General features: G+C 31.2%; 1 protein-coding gene across 1 annotated transcript; it reads right to left on the bottom strand.

Moving 5' to 3' along the window:
• Positions 1 to 659: 659 nt before the first annotated feature.
• On the bottom strand, positions 660 to 22,623 carry LOC136984821 (thioredoxin-related transmembrane protein 1-like). The gene is made up of 8 exons (XM_067281964.1): positions 22,440 to 22,623; positions 12,348 to 12,463; positions 10,079 to 10,124; positions 9,815 to 9,943; positions 6,930 to 6,975; positions 3,919 to 4,020; positions 3,647 to 3,754; positions 660 to 936 (listed from the first exon to the last, which is right to left on the bottom strand). Exons 1-8 carry the CDS (start codon positions 22,589 to 22,591, stop codon positions 778 to 780), a joined length of 858 nt encoding a protein of 285 aa, XP_067138065.1. The 5' UTR covers positions 22,592 to 22,623; the 3' UTR covers positions 660 to 777.
• Between the last annotated feature and the right edge of the window lie 715 nt (positions 22,624 to 23,338).

Raw genomic sequence — 23,338 nt, 5'->3', positions numbered from 1 at the left:
TTATAATAATAGTGATTTATAACTTTGTACATTTGTACATTAAAACAAAAAATAAAAACCCAAAAACAGTTTAATTATAAATATTTACTGTATATTTTCATTAATTCAAACTACAATATAAGTAAATTCTAATGTCAAAAGAGATACAAATTAAAAATTCATTAAAGAAACAAACTAATTACTAAATTGTTAAGAAAGCATGTTAATTATTATTTGACAGTTTATTTATACATGTAATTTATTATAAAACATCAAAAACTTTCAACAGTTTAATGTACAAATATTTTAAGCTACTGGAAATTAAAAAAAACTACACAATTCTAGCATAAAAAATATCAAAACTTCGTCGAATCGGATTTAAATGCTAATACGCTCCGAGTATGTAATGTAATTTTTTACTTATTTATTCTGCTTATCTGCTTATAAAATATTTGCTTATGTATTTTTATGTAAAAATATTTATACGTTGTGTATGTGTGTGTATATATACATAAGTATAAACTCGATAAATCAAAAATTAAATATTGAGCATTTCATCTTAAATTGAAATGTTTTGAAATCGAATTAAATAAACGCACACCACAGATAATAACTAAAACATTTTGACTACATAAAACATAAGTAATGTATTTAAATAAAGTTTTTTTTTGTTTTAAAAAAAAATTAAGAACCAGTTGTTATGGAAAAATATGTTTCGATCCGAATTTCCCGTGCAGGAATAAGTTTCGTGTGTTCCGTTGCATATATTTTAATACTAATTTTAACTGTTCTAAGAGTTCAGTCTTCGCTTTTGTCTTCGGTCTTTCTCTTCCTCAACTCCTGATCTCCCAATTTGGCATCTCTAACTTTGTCTTTTACGTCGTCTTTCGTGTCGTCTCTTATGTCGTCTTCGTCGTCGTTCTCGGATTCGTCGTTATCGTCGTCTCCGTTCTCTTCCTGTAATATTTTTAACGTTAACATCAAATTGCAATATAACATACTACTAATTAATTATAAATATATTCACTTATCTAAGAACATTTAAGGTTGTTCAATACTTCAATTGTTTATCTTTAATGGCTATAGCAATTTATGTAACACACAGCATTGTCTTAAACACTTTCTAAACGATTAAAGAACTCCTTTAAGTATATCATTAAAATGCATCGCAGAGAGAAGATGTACGGTTATCTGTTCACAGTATATCCAGGAAAAACAGAGGGATGCCCATAGTGAAACAACATGTGTATCCTTCAAGCTTTGTCTATACTATAAAGGACCAGATTCTTAAAGAATACACCACAACTTTGTCACACTATAAGTTCAAAAACACGAAAAAAGGTGTACTTTATATTCAAATTAACATGATAAATATTTTATAGCAGCCTTTATATAGTTCAGTCAATGAATAGGGAAGTTCTTTCTGTCTTTTCGTATACATTTTTAGATATTCAATTTCTCTATGAAGATTACTAATACGTATAAAAAAAATAAATGATCTAGTGACTAACCTACTGGCCTATTAAGTATTGACCTATTTGCATATCTAGCAAATTAGTCACGCTGCTTTATTCATTATCAGAAATGTTAATTTAATATTGATCTATGTAAGAAATGGAATTAATATTTTCAAAAGTTAATGTCAGACAGTTGAGACGATTAGACAATTAAGTTAAAATCTCAAGTGTAATTAAGATTTTAACGAACTTTAAGAAAGTAAATATCCTCAAAAGAAAGTCGAGGCCATCAATATGTTTTCAGTATTTCCCATGAATATGTAGATTAGTTTTAATTCTTATTATTTAAATCTTGAGATAAAAAATATTTGTTGTAAGCATTAAACATTTCCATTCAAATATATGACGAGTTTCAAAGTTGCCGGTGTACTTTGTTTCGAATGACAGAGAGACAAATGAATCCTTTACGTTTATACTTCTTAAATGTATAAAGAGGATGGCATTAACCTAATACTAATTCTTTTAATTTCGCGAGTAGAATTTTCACGGTCCCTTAAAACAATCTCCGGCAAAATATGGAAGACCTCCGTTCCCCTTTGAGTAAAACCAGAACAGACCGGTCCTATTCTAACATTAAATTAATAACTCCGAGTCCACGGAAATTGCCAGGTAGGTCAAATGCATTAAGTTCTACATGACTAACACATTTTGTCAATGCTAGAACACTGAAGGAGCCCTCTTTTTTCAGAGTTAAACATTTTCAGAACATAAATACCATAATCGAAATCCACAAACAAAAAAATGAAACGTAAACATCAATAACTTGTTCTAAAGCATTTAAAAGTTTGAAAATTTGTTTGAAATTATGACATTCCAACACACGATGAAATGGCAGTTTTAAATTGCATGATAACATGCAACACTTGAAACTGGATTTAACTAAGTACAAATAACAAAACTACACCAGTAATAACCAGCATATAACATAACGTAATAAATAAAAATGATTTACGACAATTTAAAAATTGTCGTCGTAAGGTTGAAAAGCAGTCGAACATACGTATGAAAATCCTAACATCGCTTTAAATAAAATGGAATAATTACTTCATTGGTGGCAAGAGTGGACGTCAACAACAATGACGAATAGAAATTACAAATTGTTAATACAAACATAAATCACCTGGGGTGTATTCTGGATCTTTGGCATTTTGTAATAAAGAGAATACGGTCGAGTTTCTCCTGTAAGAGATTGTACGAGATGCTACGTAACTTGGTTTGTTCCCACAATTTGTAAATCTTGGAGAGATGTTGGTTAAATCTGACAACTTTGTGGGTTTTAGATTCATCCTTAGTTGTGTAACCAAATACTTAAGGATAAAATTTTTGACAAGGCTTGAAGGATATTCATGCAGTTTCATTGTGTGTGTAATGTAATTTAGTTCAATCTCTCTGTCGATGATGTTGATAGAGTGGCCGAAAGCTCTTTTGACCAGAGTTTTGTAGCAATGTTTTAAACAGATAAGGATTTCTAGATTATGTGAAATGAATAATGGCCTGTACTCTGATTTTCTGTAAACTTTAGTCAAAATGTGGTGGCTATCAGTGAGTGTGAAAAGGATGTCCAGGAAGTGAACTTGACGGTAGCTTTGTTGTTCAAGACAGAGGTACAGGCTGTAGGGACTGTTGTCATTGAATGTTAAAAACTGGGGAAAATTCAGTTTGTCGCCAGATTATGAAATCATCATCATCAACATAATGAGTGTAAAGAACAATCTGATTATTAGCAGATGGGAGAACCTCTTCAAGGTCACAAAGAACTAGTTCACAAAGGCTGCTAGATACTGGGCTGCCCATAGTGAAGCAACATGTGTATCCTTCAAGCTTTGTCAAAAATATCATCCTTAAATATCAATCTGGTTACACAACTAAGAAGGACAAATCTAAAACCCACAAAGTAGTCAGGTTTAATTATCATCTTTCTAAGATTTACAAGTGGTAGAAACAAACCAATTTAGCATCTTCTACTAGAGATATCCAACTGTATTCTCTTTATTACAAAATGCCTATTTCACCTTTTTATGGTAGGTACAGTGACTAAATAAAATGACAATATCTAAAAACTCATAATATTAATTAATATATGAATATAATTTCATTTAATTTTTAATATCATAAAAAAGTTGATAAATTTTTACGAGTGCGTACGTTACCTCAGATTTCTCGTCCTCTTTTTCCGAGGATTCGCGTTGCGAAGTGTCGGGAACGGGCATCATCGGTGCTTTGGCAGGAAACATTAGATCAATCATACAAACAATTATCTGTAATCAAATTATATTTTAACATGTCAGGTCCAATGTTTAAAGTTTAATAGACTGTTTATATCAAAATGTTTGAAATTTTCCTATAAGTTTTCCTTTAAATCTTCCTAACCTAAAAGCTACTCGGTTAAATAAACTTTTTATCAATAATAAAATATGCTTACCAATCCAAGCAATGCTCCTATTACTATCGTTGCCAATGCAAAAATAATATAAGATCCCCAGTACGGTATTCCATATTCATCTACAATTTTATTATGGACAGTCTAAAAATAAAATGGCTTATTTTAGCAAATATCTTGATTTGTTTAATACAGTATTAAATTATAAACTATTTAGAGTATAAACAATATTCTCTACTTTAAATTCTCTATTCTTACAACAAAATGTGAAGGTGCGTAAATATGTCAAATTGAGACTCTTTCTAAACTTACAAACAACTCCATCTTAAAATAAAAATCTGCTTTATTGCAATAGAACCAACTACATAAAAATTTCTTTTTTCTAATACTTCTGTCCATTTGTGTCTAATTTTAAAGAGTCCTGTGCACTAATGATGTTTCACGTATCTAAATGCCTTTTACCGGTGTGTGTATCATCAACAACAAAGTAGTTACAAACGTTTTCGAATTTAACGGTTCTTCATTGGGTAACGATCCCCTAACGGAATGCGCTTCGATTCAAAGTCGCGAAGAAATACGATCCGGAATGTTGTCCCGACCCGACGACGTCAATAAGGACCTGCGCGCTAAGCATGTTGAGTTCTAATTTATCATTTTATCTAGTAGGGCCTGCCATGCCGTCGATAGAGCTATTTCGTCCTTGTAGTTAATGCAATTACCTTCATTAATATCATTAAGGCATATGTAGTCACCTCCAGCCATCTGAGGTGGTTAGCGCGGCGGGTGGTGTGGATGACCTTTGCCTGGGCGAAAATAGGTGATATTAATGATGGTAATGATATTAATGAAGGTAATTGCATTAACTACAAGGACGAAATAGCTCTATCGACGGCATGGCAGGCGCTACTAGATAAAACGATAAATTACAACTCAACATGCTTAGCGCACAGGTCGGTATTGACGTCATCGGGTCGGGACAACATTCCGGATCGTATTTCTTTACGACTTTGAATTGAAGCACATTCCGTTAGGGGATCGTTACCCGATGAAGAACCATTAGGTTCGAAAACGTTTGTAACTACTTTGTTGTGGATGATATGCGCACCGGTGAAAGGCATTTAGATGCATGAAACTTTACTGTTCTCCAGTGTAGATATTCTACCATCTTTCGATGTTTAGGTGCTTTTTTTAATATGCAAATGAAACATTGCTCCAGAATTCTTACATTCTTAATGTCATACCAGCTTCTAAGTACTACGGGTTGTTCCTTTGTGGTAAATTTAAATAATTGGCTACCAGAAATAAGCATTTAATGCAGATAATTTTATTTTATGATGAGATAATTCTCATATTTCCTTTTTTCTTTTTTTAATTGTGGTCAAAATTTAAATATAAATAAATAAATAGAGAATACAAGTTTTACTTTTGTATATTAACAACTGATACATTAACATAAGTTCTACACAATATCTGAAATATAAAAGATTAATACACAAACTGAAGTTTGGTTTCTTTCTTTAGTAGTCAAAGAAAAATTATGTTAAATTTGATAGGGATTTAGTATATAATTAAAATTAACCATTTCCACAGAAAAACATTAAAAATTAAATGTTTAAATAAAACAAGGAAAAATCTTAACATTACAGGGAAAGACATTTCCCTGTAATGTTAAGATTTCACCTTTGTATGAACGTAAGATGTATTCACAATAACTTTTCATCGTACTAATTTTTAGAGTTTTCGTAAAAATCACAAAAGCATTCATTTTCATATTAGTACATGTCCCAGGATAAAAACTAACAAAATTCCTCAAAATAACATTTGCAAATTGTCAAAATCCATCAATGCAAGAATTATTCGTTGTATATAACATATTCATTAAACATTTGATAAAATATTTCAAATTAAGGAAACAGTGCCAGGATTATAAATTGTGAATTGAGTTTAATTTTTTGAATTCAATACAAATCTACGTGGACAAGATTCGTGGAATTCCATATGAATTTTAAAACAGATAGTAAGTGAATAAATCAGGCCTGTTAGTTCTTAATATGATCAAAAATAAAACAAAAATTGAATCTAGAATTTCCTATTCAAAATACATTAATACCTCGCAGCTTTCGTTATCGTCGATTTTTTTCGCAAAAAATTTGTCTCAGTTTTCGTCGATTGCCTCGGATTTTGTCGGCGTACCCAAGTGACCTCGCTGTTAATTTTGCAAAAACACATGCAACATTTCCGTTCCCCGAACACTGGGAGTTCGGTCGTGGGTTTGCGCTTTGCCAGGACGGGCTGGTCACGTGGAGTTTTCCGGGTTTTTCTCCATGTCTGTAACGCCCAAATAGAAGTCAGTTACCCTTAAACAGACCACCCAGAAGGCATTATTCCCTGCGATACGACCATCATAAACACATACAACTACTATTACCTGACAATTACATCACACTTTACCACAGGGTGATATAGGCTAGAAGCTCAGGTCCAATTAACTTCTACAAGACAAGACATTACCCCATGTGTCTAGCCAAACAATTCTATTGCTTTTCTTTAGAGTAGTTTTTTTATATTAATTTCTTACTGCTTTTAGTATTTAACGCTATATTAATTCTCTATAAAATGTGTTTTTGGTATGTATTTTGGACTGTCTAAAACAAATTAGTTGAATTTACATTGATTCGTATGGAAATAATTGCCTCGGTTTTCGTCGGTTTTGGACTTCGTCGATTGTTTACGGACAAATTATCGACGAAAACCGAGGTATCACTGTATCATCCAATTTTTGTTACCAACTTCATAACTACAACTTTAACTTAACAAATGGCAATTAAGATTAAATTTAAAGTTAAAATGTATGAATTTTATTTCCTTGCTTCATTTGCCATTCATCTCTCATATGAAATGTTAACATTAATTGTAATTATGCAATAAAATGTGTTGTTATGGATTAAATTTCAGAAAAAAAGAATGTTTCCACTTTAATTTTAAATAATAAACCTAGTTAATGCATGTACAGTAGATAAAATTATTACAAGAAATTAATAAATTTTACTTACTCTAAGAGTCATTGATATTTTGAAGAAATATGAAACAATAGACATTCTGAAATAAATAAATAAATAAATACATAAAATATTTTAAAGTAAAAAACAAATAATAAAGGTTACATATAGTTACAATTAATTACATTTTAATTACATTTGAAACACTAAAGATCGTTAAAGTCTTATATATAAAAATCAAGACAAAACTTAGTATCAATCACAGTTAAATACTTTTAAATCAAAAGTGTTATGAAAATGACATTTTAAAGCCATTTAAATGTCTATCATCATCTGCAGTGTGAAACAAAGTAATGATAAAATCTGGCATTGAATGAATTAACATTTTCCGCAAAAATAACAGATTAATATAACTTCGTAATCTGCAGCAGTCGTTTAAATCGCTTCAATTTGAAGAAATGTATTTCATTACTTATAAAATAAAAATAATACAATGCATGCGTTTAATCCTCAGAAACATGTCATCTTAACCTTTCAACAGTGGAACAGTCAGGTGTGGGGCTCCCACTTAGTTGTGGAGAAGAAATGTGGGAAATTTTTAAAGTATATTTTCAAGCGTTTTTTCTCATTACCGTTTCGGAAAAAGATTTTGTAAACAGTTCTGTCTAGTAAAGAAAAGTCTTTTTTATTGTTACATAATTCATTTTTTATGTGAATTTCTTTTTCGCGGTAGTTTTTGGCTAGTTTTTGGCGATACCCCCAAAAGAATTTAGCAAGTATAGTCGTCCCTCACCACTGCCACACGATCGCCTTGGACGATTATAATCATCCCTCACTGTTAAGAAGTTAACATAAGTGTGTTCAATCTATTAAGGAAGTGTCCTTATCAGCTTTAAAAGACAATATAATTCACCATATAAGAAGCATTTCTCCTGATTTGTTGTATTCTAAAAAGAAGCATACTGTGCATAACATGGACTTTCTATCCCAAAACAATGGTATCAAAGCTCAACAGCAATGTCAATGGCATTTTTCAATATCACGAATGATTTTCAGGCTGTAAGAATAGATTTTAAATTGCATTTTAGATTCGTCTTTATTTCTTTTCTGAACTCCTTTATATGGTGTCTGATTTTGTACAGCCACGTACTTCCCCTATCGGCATATTTTAGAAATAATTTTTTTTCCACATAATACTCCTCTCTATGCCTTTACGTACTAGTAAACATACAAATTTTGGTGCTATTCTGCTTACTCATTGTAACTACAGGGCACTATAAATAGAAACACTGTAATTGTAACCACCTTGTATATAAAAGACATAGTACTCTATTTAAACTCTTGCAAAATGGTATGACAATTTTGGTAGAGCAGGTGTTCATATGGTTCCGATTACTGAGAAAGAGAAGAGAAAGATTTACATAGCAGGAACTAAGAGAACTAAAACTAGGATAAATGAGCATCAAGACATAAAAAGTGTAAAAATAACTACAGCATTGAACCAAGAAGGAACGAGGAAGGAAATGAAAGATATTTGGGACGAAGCCAAAATTATTAGAGAGAAGAAAATATAAAATGCACAAAGCACTCAAGGATTTATAAAAGTTTAGAGGAAGAGATTGTTAATGGTAAAGCTTCAAGAAGTTTAATACATAATTAGAACTCACTTGTGCCTGTGACCGGTGTGAAATTAATTAATTCAAGTTAACGAACGTTTTCTGGACGCCAGAAAACGTTCATTGGCAAACTTCAAGAAGTTTGCCAATGGCTTGGAGGTATATTCTGAATAGGAAAATTCGGGATATAACTCCTTCAGGAAGTAGAAGAAAAAAAGGAATTGGATAGAATACGGCAGTCAGAGGGTAAAAAACTAGGTTTTGTGCATTGATTATATTTTGTATTATCTATGTCAATGTTAGCAGGAATTTGATTTGTGAGTTTTGTGGATTTTGAATTGTTAAAAAAAGAGGTAAGATAAAGTGGCAGTGGGCATTAAGTTAACTACATGTTACTATCTAGATGCTGGAATTTTGAAATGTTCTAGATCATTAAGAATTTTGTGTTCTAAAGTTCTTGGTTCTAATTTGTTTAAAGAATTTTTTGGGTTGTTTAAAAATAACATGGCATTAATCCCCGAGGACAGACAATATAAGTCTAAAAGTGCTTAGTGTTAAACATTATACACCAGTAAAGCAATTATTTCTGATTTACCATTAATAATTTTACAATTCTAAAACAATTTCAACAATTTTAGAGATATTCTTTTCCATTTAAATAAGTAAATTAGCTTAAATTAAATATTGAAGATGGGAAAACTATTGATTTAATAAAATTATTTCTTGTTATTTAAATAAAAATTTAAAATTCAAATTACTTACATATAAACTTTATTTAATTAATAAAAGACAAGACGGCATGTTTAAACACTTGGATTCAATCAATTTAACATTATTCTTACCGACTAAAAGCAGTGTAACGGACAAATTTTCAGACTGGACTAGGACCGAACGAGTCATCTGCTACTGCTGAGGGGGGCAGAAGTGATAAGAGAGTGCATATAAATGGGTAGAAGAAGAAAGCACTTCACTTGTTTTGGAGATGTATGCTAGTATGAAGCGAGGGAGAACGATTTGATAGGCTGGACCTTGGGGTAAGGACTCACGAGTGTCAACGACTTTAGACCTATACCCAGCTAATATCTCCATTAGCCATAACAAGCAGACTGTTTAGTTGTAAAAAATTTGTACATAACTAATGTGTTTGACCAAACCATCTTTATATATTTATGTATGTATATCTTGGTGGCAAAACTATCAAAGTATTTAATCTTGTATATGTTAGAACGGACTTTAAGTTAGAAATCTCAAGATATATATTGTTTGTGTATGCTAAAAAAACATTTGAGACATTTAAATTTTAAATTTTCATAATTAACTTACTGAATAGACTGAGGTGCTTTCCAGGACGAAACTGTATCAAGACTTTTCCATTTTTCTTCTTCTATAAAATTCATTAATGAATCTTTATCTCGTGAACTTCTGTATTGCCGAAAAATTCCATCCTTAACACTACATAATTCAAGTATATTTGTTGTTAGATATAATTTATTTTTATAAAATATAATGGTTTCTTTTAGATTTAATACATTTATTTCAAATTTGAGATTTAAGAAAACTCGACAATAGAAAATAAAGTAAGCTTACTGGTAAATAGTAGGAAGTGCCGTAACCATGAAACGACCACTCAAACCTGTAAAATATTATTATACATTTCATAAAAGAAATATATTGTATAATAAAAATTTATTTACATAACTCAAAATTACAAGGAATGAAAACCAAAACCTAATCGCCTAACTAAGTATTTTCTTTGAGAAGTTTCTAAACTATTTAATTAAAAATAACAATGATCGAATATGATCGACGACAATATAAAACCCGAACTGTAAAGAGAAATTAAGAATAATACAGGATTTGTTTACGGTGACGTTTAAAAAACATAAAATCTTGGTATTAAAATTTTTGACACTGTATAATTATGTAAGATACAATAAAACACGAATCCACGCGGTCATAGATTATGCGGATTCGTACGAGACAGAGTGCGCCTTCAAGGAGGGCAGAAATGGAAGAAGAGCAATGCATATGAAGAGCAGGTACTCGCAGACAAAGTCACGAAGGCCGAACGTTCCACAAAAAATAAGACAATCAAAATATACAATACACTCATATAATGAGAGAAGACTCAATCTTGACCTGGCTATATTAGAATGAACGACGTACGGTAAATAACAAAACTCATTAAGGATAAGATATAATTTGTGAGTTCCCTTGTTACTTTTTCTAGGAGAGAGGGAGGAACAATGACCCATATTGGGAGACAACAGTCGTTGACAGACCGGAAATTGGCAAAAAACATAACAGATAACAGGGAACATAGGAGTATTTGAAGAGATTGTACTACAGAAACACCAAAGGATGCTACATTGTATTGCAAGAGATTTGATGCTTTTGTCAATATGACTTTTAAAAGGAAATTGAGTTTTATCAATAATTATTCTAAGGTTAACTTTGGAAAGTAAAGAAAATAAAAGATCAAGATAAGTTTGAAGAGTGGAGGAATAGTTATTTAATATTTTAATATCGTCGACAAAAGAAATGACAGAGGAAATCGTGTATATAAGCCGAGAAAAACCGATTGCTTAATACGGAACCTCGTGGTATGCCACAAAGTGAAAAATCCAGAAACTGGTAATTGCCTATTTTTATTTTGCAAGTGCATATAAGGAAATAATTGTTAAACCAAGAACAAAAAACAGTGTAATATATCAAAGCATTTGTGTAATACAGAAAGAAGTAAATTGAGAAGGACAGAATCAAAATCCTGAATAATATCTATGTAGGCAATGAAAACTGGATGCTTTTCTTCAAAGCTATGAATTATGATAGACAGCATGTCAGTTAGGTTGTAGTAGAATAGTGACAAGTCCACAATGTTGAATAGGCGTGAGTTGTGGAAAGATGGAAAAGTAGTTTGAATTATCCTAGAAAAAAATTTTGACGGAACAATGGAAAATGTGGGTTTCGGTAATTAAAAAAAAAAGAGGAGGACAACACATTTCTCAGAATAATGGATATTTTTTCCAGGTTCTGCCAAATCAACGTAATCTTACCTCTTTTCAGCAGATCCATAACTCAGAATAATGAATATTTTTGTAATAAGCCAAATTACTACCAGATTACATTGTAAACTTTGCACTTTGCATTCTGGAAATTTGTAAGGTTTGACGATGCACTTGTTACAATCGAATAACTGTGCAAAGAGAGTCGGCAGGCCGATACGATCGAACAAGTGACACCTAGTAAGCATTCCGACACCGGTCCGAGCATAGTGCCGACATTTAACGAAACGGTCGAGTTTTTCTGAGTCGTAAAGACCTTTCTGACAAGTTTTGTCGTACACAAACAGGCTGTACGTAACAATGTTAATACCGAGCAGTTGTTGTATTCAATAGGCAGAAAAGTGGCATCGGAACAAACCAAGGTGAACGAGTTTTTTAACAAATTGTGAAATGCTAATGAACAAATGTAATTTTCCTGTTTTTGTGCTTACAGTATATACAGTTTCTGTCAACATTGTCAACAATATATAATCTTGTAACATACATGTTTCTACAAAATAAAGAGCAGAGAACTCGAGAGACCGAATAATTTCAAGTACAGGTATTTCTTATATGTAAAGGATTAAAAAACACAAATTTTTCGAATAATGGATATTTTCCTAGCCACAAGATGAACAGTTTTAATGTCGTTTGATAATTGTCTTTTTATAACTTGTTTGATGTTACTAAAATTCTAAATCTAACCAATATAACGATTTATTTAACACCCAACTTGTTACAGTATCTAGAATAACATTATTTATATAAAGGAAAGCATTAAAAACAAGAAATTCCATTGTAATTCTGCTTACCGGGATTTACAGTTACGTCTATTTGGCCTACGTGAATCCCTAAATCTTCACTCCAACTTGCGAAATCCTTCCATACGGGATCTAAAGCCTTACATGCGGGGCACCATGGAGCAAAACTTTAAAAATAAAGAAAAAAAATTAATATTTATTAGTTTAAAATGTTAGAGGTACATATTTTTCACGAAAGTTTCTTACAATAAAAGAAAATTAATGCTAATATTTGAATTTATCCTTCAAGTTTATACTATTAATTTTAAATAGTTTAACGTATAAACATGGAAAATACACCAGAATAACAAGGATAAAAATATAAAATTAAAGATCAACTACTTTAAAACCTTTGCTATACACATAAGCAAAAGTTTTAAAAGAACGTTATTCACGAATAAGGCACTCCCGTATATAGGCCACGGCCCAGAGCTGAAGTTTTGAGGTATGACTCCGGAATAAAAACAAATGGCAGAGGAATGGCATTGGGAATAACGTTATTTATGCAAATTTCTCTGTGCCGTGTACTAGTTGAATTACTTAATTGTAAAAATAAGAAAATTTTTTTAAAAAATAATAAAAAAACAGTTAATGTTACCTATGGTTCCAAGATGGTGGCTCGTCTCTGATTCCAGCAAACAGAAGAAGGGAAATAGTGGGGACACACATTCTAACTTAACCTAACCTATTCTTATAAATTACCATAATTATTACCAACAAAATTATTAAATAGGTTAGGTTAGGTTAGAACGTGCGTCCCCACTGTTTCCTTGCTGGAATCAGACGAGCCACCATCTTGGAACCATAGGTAACATTAACAAAAAAAACATTAACAACATTCTGAAAATGAGCCAGAAAAGCTTTCAAGCATTTAGATTTTAAGTGTCAATAGATTTCCACTCCAATGAAACATAACATAATACAGGTTTAATATAAAAGTTGCAATTGCTATAAGGAATAATTCCTATTAAATTTAAAAAAGAAGCTAGGAAAATTATTCGTTAATAAAATTCTACGACGAATACAATGTACGTCACACATTAATAATAAAAAAATAACATAAAATTTAATTTAATATTCCCTCAAACTTTAATAATAAATCATTTGTTTCTCCATAACTAGCTACAACAGCTGGCATTCATCCTTAGCATTCACTTTTTTTACAATTAAAAAAACATTTTGGCATTCTGACTACAGAAAGCAAATTTACTTTACCAAAATAATGAATAAAACCTTCTTTTAGATGTAACCTAAATATAGATAAAGATTTACTGTACACTAAAAATAATTCACAAATTGTCAAAGATGATTGATTAACATCTAGTTTTTTTTTTTTTTTATATAATCCTCCTTTAATTGTATTAAGAGTAAATCAAAAAAAAGGTTAATCAACTTTGCGTTCTTACTGTAATACAAACATTATTTAATAAAAAAAAAAAGTAATTCAGAATTTAACAGTGTATAGAATAGGTTTTCCGTAGTCGTTTACTAATCAAATCAAACCGGAAGCTATTTTTTCAATTACAGAAATGAAATCGTTAGCAGTAAAATATGTCGTTATACACTCGCAAGTGTCAAAAGAAATCGTCAAAGTCAATATTTAAAACAAGGTAAGTGCATTTCGCTTTAAAGACAATGATGTGGTTTTAATGTGTCTTTACAAATAACGGATGCATTCTTGATAAGAATGTACAAGAAAGATGAACGTGTCCTTCAAAATATCTTATTTTAGCTTTAAGGCTCATCAAAGATCCGTAAACAAAAAACGAAGTATCTTTTTCTCTTTCAAGGTATTATTTTCAATCTTTATGAATCGTAACTAACTCGACCATAAATTCGGTCGTCGACTTTACCGTAACTAATATTACGACAAAAGCTTTAATTCGTAACATCCTATAAACGCCTTTGTTTAATTTACACTCAATTAAACAGCATCTAGAAGCACACTACGGAATTATTTTTGTAATTTTAATTTTGAATTCCGTTCTACGATATAATATAAAGTGCAATAAATAAAACACAAATTGCAGGAGAAACTAAAAGATAAGGTTATTAGAGAATAGAATATATTAAACTTTATGCGGACTGTTCTCGGATACTAAGCTTTGGGTTAATGCGTCTTTGTTTTAATGCAGTCGACAAACTAAGGACAATTTTCATACTATATGCCATTTTTCTTTCGGTATAATAAAGTAATAAATTTATTAATTCAATAAAAAAATATTAATTTGATGATTTTAAACAGCATTTAATTCTCTTCATAAATAATGACGTATCTTCATTATTCGTAGTCATTTTCCTTTAACTTTTTCTAAGCTGAGAATTGTTACAGGTTCTCTTTATGACCTTCAGAAACGCACGTACTCTTATCTATAATCTAAAGACAGAACTCATAAATTTAACTTATAAATATATCTCATCTTTATCTGAATAATATACAAGTAATTTAAAAGTTAAATTACTTGTATATTATTCATTTTCTTGAAAATCAGTTATTTAGCACATTCTGCACAATCTCAACATAGTAGGGCAGTGCTCTGTTCTGTTGAAAATTAGGCCTTCCATATTCTCAATCTGTGGAAACAAAGTTCTTTAGCATATCTAGGTATGCAATGCTTGTGATTGTTGCTTCATGGGAAAAAACTCAACTAATTTGACCTTGATGATGCCACATCAGACATTGAATTTTAGACTGTTACAAATGAACTATGCCAAAAATAACTCCTTATTTATCATACCAGAATTACTTCAAAAAATTACATACCGGGGATACGTATGTTGTTTAAATTTTCAGTTCGATCGTAGGTTCGAATGGATTACAAAAGCCGCATTGCGCATGCGCGACTAGTCCGCCCGTCCGTGTATAACTTTACTGGAAAGGAGTAGAAGGCCCAACCTTACAGCATAGCCTTTGAAAAGGAAGGATGAAGAGGTTTAGAGAAAATGAGAAGAAAGAAGATAAGACTAATAGGAAAGTGTGAAACGTCCGTGTATAACGAGTGACTAGAGTGTGTTGTGAATTAACTCTTGCCAGGCCAAAGATAAAAGCATCTCCTCTTTAAAATTTATGCACGTGCTGGTTATGGAGGATTTAAATATGTGCATGGCTTCCAACCATTTGAGGTGTTCAATGGGAGGCGAATCATGGAGATTTGCCTGGGTGAAGTTCGCTACTATGTCAGGATTGGTTACATAACTAGCGAGGGCTGTGAAAGTTCTCCCGTGACAAATATCCGTTAGGTGCTCTTGTATTCTGATGCCCAACGATCGTTTAGTGGAGCCTATATATATCAAATCCCTATCGAACCTGTTATCCTTTAAAGGGACCTGATATATATATATATAGGCTCCACTAAACAATCGTTGGGTGTCAGAATACAAGAGCACCTAGCAGATATTCGTCACGGGAGAACTTCTACGGCCCTCGCTACCTACGTAACCGATCCTGATATAGTAGCAGACTTCACCCAGGCAAATCTCCTCCACATTGCAAATGGGATTTGCCTCCCATTGAACACCTCAAATGGTTGGAAGCCATGCACATATTTAAATCCTCCATAACCAGCATGTGCATAAATTTTAGAGGAGATGCTTTTATCTTTGGCCTGGCAAGAGTTAATTTGCAACACACTCTAGTCACCCGTTATACACGAACGGGCGGACTGGTCGTGCATGCGCGATATGGCTTTTATAATCCATTTGAACCTACGATCAAACCGAAAATTTAAACGACATGCAAATCAAACGAATATTCGACGGATATCGAACATCGATCTAGAAGCTCTTTGAACCTGACGCAGAGCCCAGAAGGGGTTCAAAAACGTTTGTTTGATGATTTTTGTATATGATCACACCATAAAAGGTTCTGGTACGTAATTTTTTGAACTATGCCAGTTCGTGAAGATTTGCTGAGCTCCGTTCCAACAATTACAGCAATTCACTACTCAGTAGATATGAAAAGTTGCCTCGTCGGAAAAAAAATGCTCTCGAGATAGCCATCACTTTCACAAATGAGGTCTAACACGACGGTAGCAAACTTTCTGGCTTACCGAACTGGATATTATCACTTTGTGAAATTACTAAAAACATCATTTAATGTTGATCCTTACCAAAAATAGTCGTATTTGAAACCCCAGAGTTAGCTTTTGGACACCCTGGATGATTTATCTGTGTATTAATACAAAACTTGCAAATTATTCAGATGAATAATTTCTGAAACTTGTATATCAGCTCCTATAAGTTTAATTTGAAGTTTTTACATTTCTCAATAAATTGAATTTGAAAGGTAGATACAAAAGTTGGTTTCTATACCAGATACATCAATGACGTGCTCATCATACAAAGGAAATGACCCGACGTTCAGCAATTCCATCAATGACGTCGACTCTAACCCATATGGGCTTACTTTAAAACTTAAGCAGGAGTACAACACTGAAGCCCACTTCCTGGATGTCTCTTTCTTGTTTGGAAATGGTGAAATTAAGACCAAGATATATAGGAATCCCTCCCACAATCCTCTTTTATTCCCTCGGCTTCTCATGATCTACTTAATTAAAAACTAGTGGCTTTTAAGGCTAGAATTAGAAGAGCCTACATACATTTTGAAAATGTCCAGGGTAAAACTGAAGGGTTGAACTTCATCAAATCCCTTGGCAAACATTTTGGTTTTAAATCTAGATCATCGAATATCCGATCGAGAGTTTTAGGCTGAAAACAAATGACAAACAAAATAACAACACAAGAACCAAATATATGATATTTGACTATGCCTCTCCTCTCCATAACATCTACAAGATCTTGCAGCATTGGCTGCAATGGTTATTTTTAAGCAAAACTCCTCCAGATACAAAATCCTACACAATAACTCCCAAACCAATGCTTATTCCAGGTGTTTATTCTGTTCCCATGTAGGATCGCAGAGTAATGTATGATTTGCAATATATTGGACCCAACCTGAGATCTCTACTTGCAAGATTAAAGAAACGTCAAGACAGCATCCAAAGATTAATCCAGCCACTACCATGGCAACATATGCCTGCTCTAATCCCAATTCTGTCAATGTTAACTGGGGCCAGGCCAAAATCATTCAGAAAGTATTGAGCCGCCGGCACAGTCTTCAATATGCAGAAGCATTTATAAATCAGTTTACTGCAGGAGAGTTATCAATGGCTGGGAAATTAACACCTTAGCCACAGCATGGAGAACCTTTTCTGAGATAAATTCTATGCAACCTTCAACATATTCTTATTATATCTGTAGGAATACTATTCTTATTTCACTTATTATTTTTTTACCTTTGTTTTTCAGTTTATCATCATAATTATTATTTATGTTCATTTATTCTGATTGTATTTGTCTTTTTTTTCGTTAATGTTACCTTAGGTGCCAAGATGGTGGCTCGTCTCTGATTCCAGCAAGGAAACAGTGGAGACGAATGTTCTAACCTAACCTATTCTAATAATTTGGTTACTAATAATTATGTAATTTATTAGAATAGGTTAGGTTAGGTTAGAACGTGCGTCCCACTGTTTCCTTGCTGGAGTCAGAGACGAGCCGCCATCTTGGCACCTAAGGTAACATTAATCCTTTTTTTTATATTGTTGGAGGTCAGTATTCTTATTTTTATTTGTAACTTAAGCAGTCCGGCTTCACGTATACTCTAGAATCTTTTTTCAAATTAGTTTGATTTATTAACTTACATTTTTTTGGGTTCTACTTGAGAAAATTTGGCTAAATTAGGCTGAAAACATTAGAGTAATTCAAGTTTTTGCCATGATTTATTGTTTCTGTGTGGTTTAATTATTTGTTCGTTTGATAAAACGATATATTTTTTAAAAAACCATTATATACTGTAGCCTATATCTTTTGGTTAAAGCAAATAACAATCTATTAATCTCAAACTTCCCCCGTATATGCATTCTAAATAATAATAAATTACTTAAAACATTTAATAGTTAACTATAAATTGCATGAGTATTGTTTATCAAAAATATAAAGCTTATTCATTGAATATTACAGAACAATTTCATATAATTTACTTGAAGAACTTTAACATGAAAATGCAAAAAAATTCTATTAAAACAATTCATCGATTTATAACATTATAAACATTTAATAACAATAAACTTGAAAATATTTATCTATCTTCAAACGAATCTTTTTTTATACATATTTTACATAGTTTTACACTCTATTAACAATGTCAAAAAATATTTTACTATATAATAAATGTTGACATGCTCCATTTTACTCTGTTTACTAGAGCATAAAAAAGATAAGACCTTTAGAAAATCCCTAGTTAGCCTCCAAAGTGCTTATTTTCTCGTTAAATTAAACCATTAAATAATAATATATTTTTATGATTCTTATATTTACTTTAAAATAAAATTGAACAAAAAAAGCAATCTTTATTCCTTATTAAACCTGTTTTCATTGAAAAAGTTTCCCCGTCATTAAACACAATAGTTTGAACGTAACTCCACTTCCTGTTAAGAACCCATTTTCCTCCCGAGAAACTATTTTAACTCGAATAATTTAGCGCGGTACTTCGTTTGCCGCGGGGCCGATACAATTCTTTGAATTTTAAAAACATTTATATTGCTCGGAGATTTATATTTATCGAGGATTAATACAAAATAGAAGTTATTTAGGTGTGTTTTTATTTTCGACGTTAAATAATTAAAACGACGATTGCTTATTCTTTTGCAAATTGCTCTTGCCGGTTACTTTATATAATGTACTACGGGATAATGTATCGCATAAGTTAATAGAAGTTTATTTTAAGATTTCCGAGAAACGTAAATTTAACCGACAAATGGTCACTTATTAACAGGAAAAATGAAATGAATTACTTAAGTTTACCACGTATAACTTAAGTAATAACAATATTTACTGCTGATCTATAATTATTTAATTAATTGCAATTAAGTAATTAAGTAACTTTTATTGATTATTAATGTAATTATTATATTTTAAACTTTGAAAACATTTTTTAACTTAAACTTTCTGTAAACAAAAAACAAAATCTATTATTTCCAAATAAAAGTAATGTAACGCATTATTTTGCATTTTTACGTAGGTAAAACTACTATAAAGCATATTAAGTAACATTAAAAATCTTATCTTCCTGATGACGTAAAGATCTCCTTGCTTTTAGTTCAGTTTTTGTTAGAATCTTTACTGAACTTTATCATCTTTGTAAGCATTTATGCTAATTTAAACTCCTCCTTTCCACAACTGTTGATATATATATAACATTATATTGTAAAACTATTCTTTTTTAGCCGAACATTACCCGAGGATGATCATTTAACGTGGCTGAAAATGCTAATAAAGTTATCGTTGTTGAGCGCGGAACATTTCAATAAAGCCACGGGCCAAAAATTGGCTTTTTGATATTTGTTTCTTGTAAATGAAGACATTTCAAACCTTGCGCACACAGCAAAGCATGTCATTTTCATTTTTTTTCTGAAGGATGTTTACTATTAAAGTACAGGCTTATTGGATGTAGATATTTAGAGTGCATTTACAGTAAAATTTTAATTTAACATGACCATCTGTTCACCTCTGAAACTGACATAAAATTGAGTGGGGAGCTAAACTCGAGTATTTTTCTTTTTAAAAAGCAATTATATATAGTAATATCATACATATACATGTTTGATTTTGCAATCAGCTGAGAATAATGTAAACATATGGTGATCTCTCGTTTAAGTGACTGCCAGTTATGAAATGTTTTTTACTGGTCCTGGTGGAAGCTTACGGGAGATAATGTCTAAAATCTCTCATTTGAACAACTCTCTCAGTTCTACACCCCTAAAAATGTTTTAGACTAACGTATTTTTCCCTCACTTTACCTTTGTGATCGTCAATCACAAGAGTGGGGTTACTTTGCCATAGTCAAACAGGTACCCAGGAAGAAAACAAAGCAAAGAGGATTATCATACTAGACATAATATCTGTTTATAGAAAGAGAATGGCTGCTGGCTATATGTTAGATAAAACAAGTGGTAATGTTTTAGTTATATTTTTAACATTTTTCCATTCAAGTTGGTCAATCTCTCTTACTTATACAGCTTTTATCATTGGTACCTTTAGAGTCACATAGAGAGGTCAGTTGTATTGTATATTATTCAATACTTAAAATTTAGTAGTTGTTTGATCAATAACTACATCAATATAAAATCAAGTTTGATAAACATATTCTTAACTCTTTCTACTACATATTTTCCCAGATATTTTTAAAATATCTAAAAATGTCACTAGAAATGTCAGAAATCAAGACTCATTTTAATAGACTAATACACTAAATTCATCTTTTTTTATCTTTCTATGTTTTATAATTAAATCATGTTTGCATACACGATCATCTCGAGTATAACAACTGCATAACTACTCTGGACGTTAACAAATCTTATATTCTGTGTAAACAATACTGATATTTTAATGGCTCATGATCATTGCTAGGAAAACTCAGCCCACTGGCTGAGTTTTCCTAAGAGTAGAAACCAAAATGTAGATAGGCTTGCTTGCTTAATTGCCAATAAATAAATATATCTTTTAATTGAAAAAAGTTAAATAAGAGCAATAAACACACAGCACTCTCTCTTGAAGAAGAAGAAGAAGAATACATACTTGCCAACCTTTTGAATAGATAATAGCTGGGATGTTGGTAGAAAAATGCTGACAGCATAAAAAGCAAAAAAATTCTTAATTAATTAACATTAATATTGCACAATGCTTACATTATACCTTTAATAAACAAAATTTAATGTTATCTCTGCATATGATATCAAATATTACTGGACATATAATTCTACACCTAGAATTATGATGTGTTGTGTCACCCAACTTGATACGTCATGAATCTTGATATTGCATGAGTCCTCCTGTTATATGCCCTTTGTGCAACGTTTTGCTTTCGTTAACAATTTCTTTTGTTACGGTACAATGTAACATTACTTATGACAGTTGTTATCAGTTAGTTTATTGACTTTCACTGCAATTATGTTTTACTGGTTATTTATTTCCTATCTGTGTCTTTTTATTACCATATGGAATATCTTTTCCTTTTAATAGTAAAACTGATGATGGTGGTTTACCATCATCAGCTTTTTTGAGTAGAGAAACTATGATGCTACTCCAATAATTTGGTATAAGTGTAAGAGTAACTCATTTCTTTCTGCTGATAATTGATTTAACCATCAACATGATGGCACTAAAGTTGCCAGACTTCAAGATGCAATTTATCTTATTTGCCATTTAAAATTATCACATTTGAGCTAAAATTCTCATACATATATCAACATACATATATAAAAATATTAATGCTGTTTCTTTCCCAATCGAAGGAATCCGAGAATGTATTTCTGGTTTGCTTCATTTGTTCATAATAAGATATGTACGTCTTTGGCATATATATTGGTGTTAGACTCGTTAAATGAAGTGTTTATGCGATAATATCAAATTCTTTAAAAATGCCGACAAAAGGGAAAAGCGGAGCATACAAAACGCCGCTAGTCGGCACCAAATGCAGACAGTCGGCAACTACGAATAAAATGTTTAAAGTATGACCAAAGTAAGATTCAAATATGCAATCTGATAAACCAATTTTACAAAACTGTAGATTAAGAATTTAATTTTGTATTACTAGTAATTTATTAATCCAAATATCCTAATTTGCTTACAAATTATATCACAAGACAAATATTTTGTTTTTTGTTCTGAACAATTATATTATAATTAACACAATGGTGATTTGATTTAATTACCTTAATCCAAGATTTATGATCACAACATATTAATTTCCAGCAAAAGCTCTTATTTATTTATATGATTTATTTTACAGTTCAAAGAATAACTAAATATCACATTTAATATCATAAATAAGCAACTAAATATTATTTTCATGCAGACCATATAAGAGAATAAAATCTCATTTATAGCAAACAATATTAATTTACTAAATTCTATTTGTAAAAACACAATTAACTTTATTTGTAGTTTGTTTATGCTGAAATAAATAGAAATCAAAGGGAAAAATGTGAACATAACATTTACTGTACATTTTTAGATGGAAAAACATACAAAAGGTGATTAACTTACAATTCGACCATCCATTCACCGTTTAATATATCTGTCCAATTGTCTTCGTTTAAAACTATTAAATTTCCTTTACATTTAACTACAGTGATAATTTGAAGAAAACTTAAAAAAACGTACACGTGCCATATAACCGACTTCATGGCTCGCGCCATCTTGGATGGCAGCCCCGCCCCGAATGAATAAATATCGAAATGATTAATGATATTTTCATAATATAATTTTCCCGATTATTAACTATTAAATTTTCTATAAATATCTAATAATTTATTTCAGATTTTAATAAAATTTTTATTTCGGCTTCTGTTAAATATATGTTTTTAAGTTTTCGATATTAAAATATAAACATTTTTGAGAGAAGACATTCATATTATAAATATAAAATCGTTAATTAATAAATTAAATTATTTGTTTTACACGATGTTTATTAATAATATAATGTATTAATTAAAATTACAATATTCGGATAAATTCAAATAACATTAAATAATTTTGTTATACAGCGCCATGAATAAGTAGCGGTTGTTTTTAATTCTTTCCATCTGCGGGCACTAAGAAGGCCTTTTTATTAGCGAGTCCATCGTGGGTTCGGCTAAGCCCACAATAGACTCAGGCTCAATATTGAAGGATGGGGCCCGATGTATTCGGACCGGCCACTTTCGGAAAAATTCCGGATCTTTTCAACAATACATTATGCATTAATAGTACAATTATTGTACTATTAATGTGTATTGTATTGTTGGCTATTGTCACCATATACTCTGTTTTGTATATGACCCAATTGATAAGGCCGGTAAGGCCGAAATGAATTTTGGAATAAGTTAATTAAATAGGCTGAGTGTGTAATAAGCCTGTTTATTAGTCATATTAACTAAGTAGTTTTATATTTAAATAGTACAAGC

The sequence above is a fragment of the Centruroides vittatus genome, unplaced genomic scaffold, assembly GCF_030686945.1.
Source record: "Centruroides vittatus isolate TY-2023 unplaced genomic scaffold, ASM3068694v2 contig_93, whole genome shotgun sequence".
NCBI classification, from domain to species: Eukaryota; Metazoa; Arthropoda; class Arachnida; order Scorpiones; family Buthidae; genus Centruroides; species Centruroides vittatus.
The sequence above is the reverse complement of the archived record's forward strand: the minus strand, read 5'-3'. Positions and strand labels throughout refer to the sequence as shown.

Coding starts and splice junctions, on each gene's coding strand:
- LOC136984821 (XM_067281964.1), bottom strand. CDS start 22,591: ATGGCGCGAGCCATGAAGTCGGTTATATGGCACGTGTACGTTTTTTTA. Junction 4,021..6,929: donor AAATATCAATGACTCTTAGA/GTAAGTAAAATT, acceptor TTTTATTTTTAG/ACTGTCCATAATAAAATTGT. Junction 937..3,646: donor AAGAGGACGAGAAATCTGAG/GTAACGTACGCA, acceptor AAAATATTACAG/GAAGAGAACGGAGACGACGA.